This window comes from Microtus ochrogaster, chromosome 8, assembly GCF_000317375.1.
Source record: "Microtus ochrogaster isolate Prairie Vole_2 chromosome 8, MicOch1.0, whole genome shotgun sequence".
Taxonomy (NCBI): domain Eukaryota; kingdom Metazoa; phylum Chordata; class Mammalia; order Rodentia; family Cricetidae; genus Microtus; species Microtus ochrogaster.
Window position 1 is genome coordinate 62,061,765 of NC_022015.1, and position 11,069 is coordinate 62,072,833.

Below are 11,069 nucleotides of genomic sequence, written 5' to 3' on the forward strand. Positions count from 1 at the left end.
TCTCTCTCTCTCTCTCTCTCTCTCTCTCTCTCTCCAGGATTTCTCTGTATAGCCCTGGCTGTCCTGGAACTCACACTGTAGACCAGGCTGGGCTCAAACACACAGATACCTGTCTCCTCTACGTTCTGAGTGCTGGGATTAAAAGCATGCACAAGTACTGTCTGGCTCTTTTTTTAATTGCATTTTTTCCCATTCTGGAATAGCCTTTTGTTAAATTATAGCAACAGTGCTTGCTTTTTTTGTTAGCTTAAAAATTATTTTATATTTTTTGAGATTACAATATAATTACATTTCCTTCTTCCCTCTCTTCCCTCTAAAACCTTGCATTTACTCTCCTTGCTCTTTTTCAAATTCATGACCTCATTTTCTTAAACTGTTATTACATACATAAACATGTCTGCTTACACATGAGCTGAACAAGGATGACATCAATAGACAGGCTAATGTGGATGGCGTACAGCTCATGAGGCGACACAAAGAACTACAGGCTACTAAGGAATTCTGAGAGCTGCAGAAACAGTATCTGCCAGGTAGAAGAACACCACCTGGTTATTCAATACTAAATGGTCAGCCATGACAACAAACACATGCTAGTAACACAAAGACTGTGTGGTTGCCTCCACCTTCCTGAAAATGTCACGATTTCTTTCTCTTTATGTCTAAACAAAATTCCATTGTGTATATGTGTCAAATTTTCTTCATTCCTATGTTGATAGACATCAGTGTGGTTCTTTTTGAAGCAGTTATGAATAGTGCCGCGGTAAACATGGCTGTACAAGTATTTCTGTAGTGTTCTGTCTGAGAACACTTAGGCCTTCCAGTATATACCTGAGTGCAATAGATGAGTCAGATTGTACTTCTACTTTCACGTTTTCAAGGCGTTTCCTTCCACACTGCCTTCCATAGTGGCTGCCCCAGTTTACAGTGCCATCAGCAGTGTGTAAAGGTTTATCTCCCCCCACCCCACCCCTACATCCTCACCCGGACTTTACTTTGTTTCCTTAATGATAGCCATTTAGACTTTAGTGAGACAATCTCCAGGCAGTTTTAATCCGTGTTTCCTTGATGGCTAAAGATATTAAGAACACTTTTTCAAATATTTATTGGTCATCTGTATTTCCTTTCTTCTTCCTTCCTTCTTTCCTTCCTTCCTTCCTTCCTTCCTTCCTTCCTTCCTTCCTTCCTTCCTTCTTTTCTTCCTTCCTTTCTTCCTTCCTTTCTTCCTTCCTTCTTTCCTTCCTTCCTTTTAGAACTGTCTGTTCATTTAAATTGTTCATTTATTGATTGGTGCTTAACTTTTCAGGCTCTTTGTACATTATAGATGTCAGATGTATAGGTAGAAAAAGCCATTTTCCCTCTTCTGCCTACCATACTTTCAGTCTGCTGGTCACTTTCCATTCTGCGCAGCAGAGACCCAGCCCCTGAGTAAGAAACTAAGTGACAGGAGCTCACTGCCCTGATGACAATGGGCTGGTGCACTCATTCATTTTGTCAATGATGCTAAGGCGTCAACTAACTCAGCTAACTACCTTTCTGTGCTCTAAAATTCTTCTCCTGATCTCTTTGGTGTTGGACAATTTTTAAAAATAAGTAGCAGCACATGCCTTTAATTCCATCACTTGGGAAGCAGAGGCAGGCAGCAGATTTCTGAGTTTGAGGCCAGCCTGGTCTACAGAGCGAGTTCCAGGATAACCATGGCTACACAGAGAAATCCTGGAAAAAGTTAGTAATAATAATGATGACAGTAATGAAAGAAATTAATGAATTTTCAAAGGAAAATGGCAGAAAGAGTCACTAATAGTTTAACCAAAGAAGGATGGGGAAAATCATAGTTATACCTCAACAGCAACCAGTCACAAGCCATAGCTTAAGGAATCTCCAAGGCAGACACTGAGACTAAGGAAGCCCGGGAGCACGGTGGTGAGAGCAGCAGGGTCAGAGGCTCCCCTGAGAATCCTATGTCAAGTTATCTGAGAGGCATTTTCAGTGATCAGTTTTCTGCCTAACGCGTTAAAATAACCAACTTGTTCCAGAATCCTCAAGGAAATGCTGTATGGACTAAACACCAAATTACATTTAACTGGATAAACATTTAAATTACGGATGGGAAATTGATGTAAAATGGAAGAACTGAGAACCATTTAAAAAATTTGCCACTGTTCCCTTGAGTTAAACCCAAACCCAGCAGCTGAGGAATTTTATCCAAACCCTACATGAGAAGCACAGAAACAGTTGCCAAGTTGTCCAAACACATTTTTTCCCTTCATTTGCAGCACCCACAAAAATGTACCACTATGTTGTTTAAGACAAAATTCAATTTAGAGGCTCGAGTCTCAGCAGATATTAGTCTGTCTGGTTTCAGAATGGAAACTGGTGACACTGCAGGCAGTTTTTATGGAAGACGACTGAACATGTTCACCCCCCTCCTGTCATGGTGGATATTCCAGAGATGGCAATGGGCCTGCAGAACAACAGGAAAATGAGAAGCTGGTTCCCATGGACAAATACTCCCCGCCCCCTGCTCATTTCTTTAAGATGGAGCCTTAAAGTGCTGATGCTTTCCCTTAAGATTTTATGTGGGCGTCGTAGAGGGATCCGCCGGGGGAACCAGAGGAAAGAGGATGTGACTGAGAGAATTAAAGCCCTTCCCAAAGATCCCTAATCTTTCAAAGCTGTGAATGATTAGTTGCCAGGAAGGGAAGAGTACCCACCTGATGAATGTATGGCCCACCATGCTACGATTATCCATGGGAGTAGAAGGAAGTTAGTTAATTTCACCCCCACCCCGCCTTTGTTTCCTCACTCACTATAGTGGGTTACCACTGGGAGACTCGAGATTCTTTGAAAGCACAGTGTGTTTATATGACTTATTTGGGGTTTGCCAGAGGAGTTTTAAAATTTGTATATATATTATTCTTCTGGGCACTTCTTAACGGAAGTATGAAGGTGTGGACATGGTTTGTGAGTGTCTTTCAAGGATTCACGTTGCTGGAAGCTATGTTCCTTATGTATGGCAGTATGACATTGACGAGATGGAGTTCAGGAGAAGCTGGTCGGGTTGTTGAAGATAGTCGTTGGATGGGATTGAAGTAGTTATCAGACTCTGAGCTACTTTTTGGGAGAGTCAGTTGTCATAACAGAGCTCCTCCAACTCTGACGCTGGCTTCATGGGTCACCAGGCATCCTCATGCGTGCCCTGCTCTTGTCATTGTGATACACCATGAAGTGACTTAGCCAGTGGGGCCTTCACTGGTGCCAGCACCATGCTGCTCGGACTTTTAGCTTTCAGATCTGTGAGTTAATGAAATTGGTGAATCTAAGTTGGCATGTCCTATCACCCTGTGATGGTTAATCTTTCATTGTCTCGATTTAGAGACAATTGCCTAAGAGATGCATCTTTGGATATTCCTGTGAGGTGTTACCAGAGATGTTTAAGCAGAGAAGAACGTTCCCAGGGTCTAAGTTTCTAGAATGATTCTAGAGGGCAAAGAGAAAGTGTCCTGAAAATCAGCATTCACCTCTTTTCTGTGAATACGTTTTCTGCAGGAATACGTTGTTTATTTGCCCTGTGCTCCTCTGCTGTGCCATGATGGATTGGAATCCCTCAAACCACAATCTGACTCTCCAAATCGCTGTTATTTCTTTAAACTGTATTTATATTGTTATTTTGTCATAGCAGGGAGAAAAATAAAATACCCCAAGTCCATACCTTATATTAGGATTCATCTCAAACACTGTATATCTATGGATTAGGACAAGTGTATAATTTAATTTACTATCATAGCGTCTGAATATTTTCAGTACCTTAAAAAATCCTTGCTAGCCTAGCTATTCTTCAATCCTTCCCACCTGTCTGGCTTTCTAGAAAGCTACTTACCCGCCTACTTATGCCTCTACTAGTTTGCATTTCCACCGGTCATGAGTGAGAGTTACCACTGCTGTTTCTTAATAACATTGCATGGTATCAGGCTTTTGCATTTTGGCTATTCCAATTGTGTGTCCCTTTGACATTAAATAAGATCATGCCTTTGAGTTACCCAGCTTCGAGTCCTGTCCCTTCACCTTCCTCTAGCACTTAGTGCCAAGATACAGTTCAAGTGTCCCAAAAGGAGAGGAGAAAGAAGAAAAGGAATTCATGGAAAGAAAGTATTGATCGTGCAGGGACTAGGATAGGGAACTGCTGCCACCCAGCACTGTTTGGGGCAGAGATTCTTGCTCTATAGTCTACAGAAGCTTTCCTAATATAAAGGTGTGCAGGGCTCTGGCATTTTGTCTTTCAAAATAAGAGAAGAAAAGGAATGAGATGATATGTGGAGAAGGAAGAGAAGGGAGGAGAGACAGAAGGAACACAGAGTGGAACCTGTTCTAGACAGAAATGGTGGTGAGGTTTCCTCCTCAAAAGTGCTGTATCTGTTCAGACAGGTGGGGAGGCAAAGAAAATGTAGCCCCTGATCCTCTTTTTTGTGACTCTGGTTTATATTCTTCTTCTTATGTGTTTAGTACTGTATTATATCCAACTTCCACACAAATGTACATTAATTTATTGCAACAAGGCCACTTGTACCACAATGGCAAGGCTTAGGGTATACACATGTCTGTCAAATTCCAAAGGTTAAGATGGGCCTTTGAGCAGCACTGGGAACACATTGTTTAAGGAGAGTATCTAAAAGTAAGTAAATTATTTTAAGTTACTTGACCTTTCATTGGTCATTCCTTTTTTCTAATGTGTATAGGTGAGATGTTCACCACAAATAACAATGTTACTCTTTGGAGACTGGCATTCACGAGCCAAGGGAAGTGTATGAACAGTGAAAAATGCAGGCTTTAAAGCCTGGACAACAGCTTGTCTCCCTTCAGACTTTGCAGTCAGTGTAGCTTCCAAGTCTACAGATTTATAAGTACAATAGAATGATTTCAACACCCAAATTGCAATTAGAGCCATTGTTAGAGTTCAGATATGCATGACTTTCAAAATAATCTCTTATTAAGTTTTGTGATATTGTACAACCTTTCGTGTGATTAGGACAAGTCTACTTTTAGAAGGCTATCAACTTGTAAGAAACGAGTAGATTTCAAAAGCCATTTTTTTTTAGCCAATTAGTAAATTGTTTATGAGAAAAGCAGAAAAAGAAACTTCACAAACTACTTTCACAGGAGGATTTACAATAGGCAAAACGAGTTGTGTACAATACACCCAGCTTCAAACTATCCCAAGATTCTTTCTCCGTTTTCCTTTTCAAGTCAACCTAAAATTGAGTTAAATATCATTTAGAGACACTAGTTATTGAGATTTTTTTTCCAGCACTCTTAAAAGGAAAGGGCAAAATCTTCTAAAGTGACCATGACATGCTTAAGTAAATATTTTCCCCTAAGGTTCACTGTATAATTTAACTTGAGAAGATATGGGTAAACACAGACCTGCTGCAATATTTTAGTGAGTAATTTACTATTTCCTCTAATTTGGAAAGCTCTTTAAAACATACAAAATCTGCTGCGATTTCCCATAACACCACTTTTTCTGAAGGTTTTACAGCTTGGATAACCAAAAAGCACTCACAAATCTGCTAATCAATGGCCTCAGAAACCCTGGGGGAAAACGCAAGTCTCTGCATCTTTTCATTTTCACTCTATCTGACCTTTGCGTCATTGACCCCCACATGACTTCCCAGTGAGTTTACAGATCCAAAGACATTTCTGTGACAGTATTCCAACTCTAGTAAAAGTGTGTGTGTGTTTAAGTCAAGATTTACTCTGTATTAAGAGCTTTAAGGCTGACCTAGAAGAATGATAAGCAGGGTTAGCTTACCCTGGAAGGCAGCTCAGTTCAGTATTCTAGACTTACTCACGAAAGGTCTGTGCTGTCACCACTCAAACTGAAGTAAAAACTCAATAAAAAAAAATGCTGGCAACTACCTATGCACATAATGTTAAAGTGACAGACTTAAAAAATCTGGGTAGATAAAGTGGCTCCCATGCAGCCACGGTGCCAATTAGGAAGATCCACAGACCTGCATTTGGATGTAGAAGCTTTCTTGCCTGCATAGGAAACCCAGAATTTCAGGATGTGCTGGGTTGTGGGCAGAACTGGTAAAAGTGCCACGGGCATCTCATTAAGAAGTAGCGGGACTATAGCATCTGTGGAAATTACACGTGTGTATGACAAATCCGGATTAACTTCAAAGATGCCACCATTCATTTCTCCTATTAGAGAACCGTGAAGAACACAAGGTGACGTCAGTTTTGCTAGAAAACAGTTGACCCGGAAAACGCCTCCATTCTGCCACTCTCTTCTCTGATTACCTGCGAATATCTCCACTTCTGGCACTTGGTAGCAACCGGCTGAGGCAAACCGGGCAGAATGGCTTCCAGCTGCTGGCTGATTAACTCCTGCACGTCCTCCTCACTGCGCTCCAAGTGCGTAACTCCAAAGGGGACGGTAGTGTGGATCACCAGGGATGGGCCAAATTCCGATGACTCTGTGGTGAGAGGAGAGAAGGATGGGTCTGAAGGCACAGGAGCCGGGAAGCACAGGCCCTTGTTTGAATCCAAAGCTAGAAAGTGAGCATAGCAACCAGAGGAAAAGCAGACTAATGGCTCAGCATATGTCAGGCTGGTTCTGAACCAGCCTCAGCTCTCCTGGAGAGGAAGGTAGGTTGAAGATGCTTTAGCAAACAAGAGCTCATGTCTTTCTAAGAAACGTGAAGAGACGACAAGAACCTCCTGCTCTGGGTACAACTACATTTATTGGTATTTTTATCTTCTCTTACTGTCAAATTGTAAGTCTTTTATATATTATATCATATATGTTCTTTTTTTCTTAAGTTCTGAGAATGAAATGGATGTTCTGAAAGATATTTATGTTAGGAAGATTGCAAAATATTTTTCTAAAATTATAACAATTGTACATTATGTTTACCACTTTGAAAAGGAAATTATCTCTTTGAAATGAGAACTTTCTTCCTAATATTATTTCTTGTATCTTTTGTGTGTATGTGAGGGTTGTGATGTAGCCCAGGCTGGCCTTAAATTTGAGAACACCTCCTCTACCTCTTAAGTGGCAAGAGTATGGTTGTGCTGCTATACTTTATCTTTCAGCTGAAAACAGAATAAAAGTCCATCCCATCTATTATAACTCCCATTTTTATTTGTCACTGAATTTGATTTCACTGTATTTTAATGATTACAAAACATGTGTGGATGCCCACACTTAGAAGAACATACGGTAGCCAATAAGGCATGAAGTTAAAGACATTTAGGCGTCTAAGCCATTAGAAAATATAATCTTGGAAAGAATGTTAACCTGAGTTTGGTTTAAATAATACTGACGCCATATGGCACTAACAGATCGTCAACTTGATTCTAAATGTCTCTAATTTTGTATTATAAGAGGTCATACTATTTGAACTATATCAATTCACTTCTATACACAAAAATCAAAGGTTGAATGGCATAAACCAATCACTTGGCACATGCCCAGCTAGTGTCTTTACATTTTAGAGAATTATTTTTTTTAAGCTTGTACCTGCCTAGGTTTATAATGTAGCTAAAACAACATACAAAATAGATGCTTCATAAAAGATATAGGATGAAGGCAATAAATCAGCTAAAAGGGCAATATTCCTAGGTGTTGCTCAAATTATAGCCATTAATTATTTTTAATAAAAGTACTTTGTCTCCCTAGTTCACACAGATCAAGACTTTAGAGATAACCACAAGGGATAGTCTCAAAATGCTACAAACCTTTGAAAGCACAGTCAGTGTTTCCATCAAATCCCACATGTATCACACATGAGGTTGGGATATGAATGGAGACACTGTGTTCTAAGTGCCATGGTGAATCAGATCGTCTACCGTTAGTCCACTGTTCACCTCACTGTACCGGGGACAACCTCATCAAGCAGCTGAGGAGACACCCCTGGGCATGCTGAGCCCTTATCCTGTGAGTGCAGCTGAGGAGACACCCCTGGGCATGCTGAGCCTTTATCCTGTGAGTGCAGCTGAGGAGACATCCCTGGGCATGCTGAGCCCTTATCCTGTGAGTGCAGACTTTGCTGACACTGTGCAGAAGGAGAGACTCATCAGTGCAAAACTGCAAGTTCCTTCAGGGGAAGCTCCCACAGTAGGAAACCCTTGGCATGCTGCCTTTGAGGTTTGATGGTTTAAAAGGTGAGGGCTGTGTGTGCACCTGCAGTTACTGTTCTCTGCTTCCTGCTCCTGATGGAATGTGACCAACGGCTTCAATCTCCTGCTGCCAGGACTTCCTCACTATGATGGACTGCACCCTGAACTGTGAGCCAGAACCAGCTCTCTCTTACTTAAGTTCATTTGGGAAGGTATTTTATCACAACAGGAGAATACCCAAGACAGCAGGTGTTATTTATATGCCAGTTTCTAACTATTTTATATCAGTTAAAAAACTCATGAAGCTTGTTCACAGTGGAGGGTGCAATACCATTCTCCATTATATGGTACCAAATCTTTCTAGAGACAGAAAGCTACCTCAGTGGTGTTGGGAAGCAGGAGAATAGAGCTCTGCTTGCTCTTACTGGCAGACTTTAAGGGAACACAAGTGCTAGAAATGTGCTGAGCATCAAGAGGTGCTCTTGTCTACTCACTGAGACTGGTAGTGGTGCATGACAAGTTTCGCCCATTTATGATGGCCATCTCCAGCCAGGAGAGCAATGCAAAAAGGAATCTTAAAACTCAAATTGAAATGGTTCTTATATAATTATAGAACAGAGAACAACACTTTTTATTCTTGGGATTGAACAAATTTTGAGAATTTATATTAATGTTTAGACTAACACTATCCTGATTGAGGTAACCCAGGCCCCCAAAAGATGAATATGGTATGTACTCACTCATAAGTGGATACTAAGTATAAACAAAGGACATTGAGCCTATAGAGAAGCTAAGTAATAAGGTGAATCCTAAGAAAAACATATAGATCCACCTGGAAATTGGAAACAGACAAGATCACCTGACAAAATTGGGAGCATGGGGGTGGGGGGAGAAAGGAGGGTAGAAGGGGAGGAGGAGGGAAGTAGGGGGGGGGTTGACAAAAACTTGAGAGAATGGGATACTTGAGATGGAGAAAGGACAGAGATGAGAACAAGGAAAGGGATATCTTGATCGAGGGAGCCATTATAGGGTTAGCAGGAGCCTGGCTCTAGAGAAATTCCCAAGAATCCACAAGGATGACCCCAGCAAAGACAGTAAGCAATAAAGGAGAGGGGGCCCGATCTTGACTTGCCCTGTAGTCAGACTGATGAATATCTTAAATATCACCATAGAACCTTCATCTAGCAACTGATGGAAACAGAGGCAGAGACCCATAGCAGAGCACTGGACTGAGCTCCCAAGGTCCAGTTGAAGAGTGGAAGGAAAGAGAATATGAGCAAAGAGGTCAAGACCATGATTGGTTCACCCACTGAAACAGTCTACCTGAGCTAATAGAAGCTCACCAACTCCAGCCAGACTGGGAAGGAACAAGCATAGGACCAAACTAGTCACTCTGAATTTTGTTGACAGTTGAATTGCTGGGGCAGACTGAGGGGCCACTGGTAGTGTCACCAGGATTTATCCCTACTGCTTGTACTGGCTTCTTGGAATCCTATTGTCTTTGGATGTATACCTTGCTCAGCCTAGATAAAGTAGGGAGGGCCTTGGACCTTCCACAAAGCAATGTGCCTTACCTTCTATGAAGATTGGATGGGGTGGGGAGGGAGGATGTGTGGAGGAAGTGGGAGGAGGGGAAGGAGTAGGAACTTGGATTGGTATTATTTGTTTTAAAAAATTCTAATAAATTAAAAAAAAGTTTAAAAGAAAATGACTCCAACCTCTCAAACTAAAAGACAACTTTAGAATCTGAAGTGAAAAAAAGAAAACACACAAAAAATCACAATGAGTAACAAACATGTTATTAGAATTTATATCTGATTGGGAGAGATTAGAGATGACAATGGAGGAAAAAACAAAATCTTACATGTTTTCTTTCAAATGTAGATTGTAGACATGGGTAAACACACACACACATGTTACTAGAATGCATAAAGGGACTTTTGCTAGGTAAGACGGGACTAGCAAGAATGGAGGAGATAGGATGGGGAAGGCAATAACAGGGTCAACAAAAGTTCAACAAAAGCTATGCAGTGATATGTATATGTGACACTATCATGACAAAATCTTTATTTTGCAAGCTACCTAAAAAGTTAATAAAGAAAGGAAAAATTGAACTAAATTGTATTGGTAAAATGTGATCTAGATATTGCATTAAAATTTGTCAAATGACCTCATACATAGTTTATCGTCTCAAATGTTATATTCAGTTTTGAATATAAAATTTTTGGTGTTGAATTAGCTTTTGTGTAAATGTGGTCATACATGTATGTGTGTGGTCAAAAACAATCCTGGGTGTTGGTCTTCAGGTATCTTCTGCTTTTTCTCTTTTCCTTTTTTTTTAAGTTAGATAGATGAAAGCATTTCAATATCAATAGGTCAGGCTAATGAACACTAGAAAACTGAGAAAGCACATAATTTGTGATAGGAAAATATAGTTCTGCTTATAATTCTAATTTTTAAACTCTGCATAAAAGAAAGGGTTGTTTTGATAAAGTGATAGAAACCACATTTAGTTTTCCATTTGTAGGCCATCATAACAGAGATCTCTATATTGAGAGTTTGAACAAGATGGTTAATCTTGGAATGCTTTTAAAGGTACCTAAGAAAATTAGTGAGTAATAGTGCCTCAGATTTTCACTGAATGAAGGGTTTAAAAAATACATTGGAAGAGACTGGTGTCTTCCCTATCCCTATTTTTTCTATTTTCCCCTAGTTTGGAAGTTTACATGTTTATGTATGACTGTAAGAGATATTTGTACACTTAAATATTCATATTATCTTTAAAGTTAAAAGCAAGTCAACAGCCAGGCGATGGTGGTGCATGCCTTTAATCCCAGCACTTGGGAGACAGAGGCAGGCGGATATCTGTGAGTTCGAGACCAGCCTGGTCTACAAGAGCTAGTTCCAGGACAGGCTCCAAAACCACAGAGAAACACTGTCTCAAAAAA

The 11,069-nt window shown here is 40.4% G+C and overlaps 1 protein-coding gene across 3 annotated transcripts in view; it reads right to left on the reverse strand.

Annotated features, from left to right (window-relative positions):
• Window positions 1-11,069, reverse strand: part of Rnls (renalase, FAD dependent amine oxidase) — a 246,695-nt gene that overhangs the window by 19,621 nt on the left and 216,005 nt on the right. For all 3 annotated transcript variants that reach the window (XM_005352152.2, XM_013348025.2, XM_026781743.1), the window contains one exon: window positions 6,301-6,476. In XM_005352152.2, coding sequence (XP_005352209.2) covers window positions 6,301-6,476 — 176 coding nt within the window. The remainder of the gene's footprint in view (window positions 1-6,300; window positions 6,477-11,069) is intronic.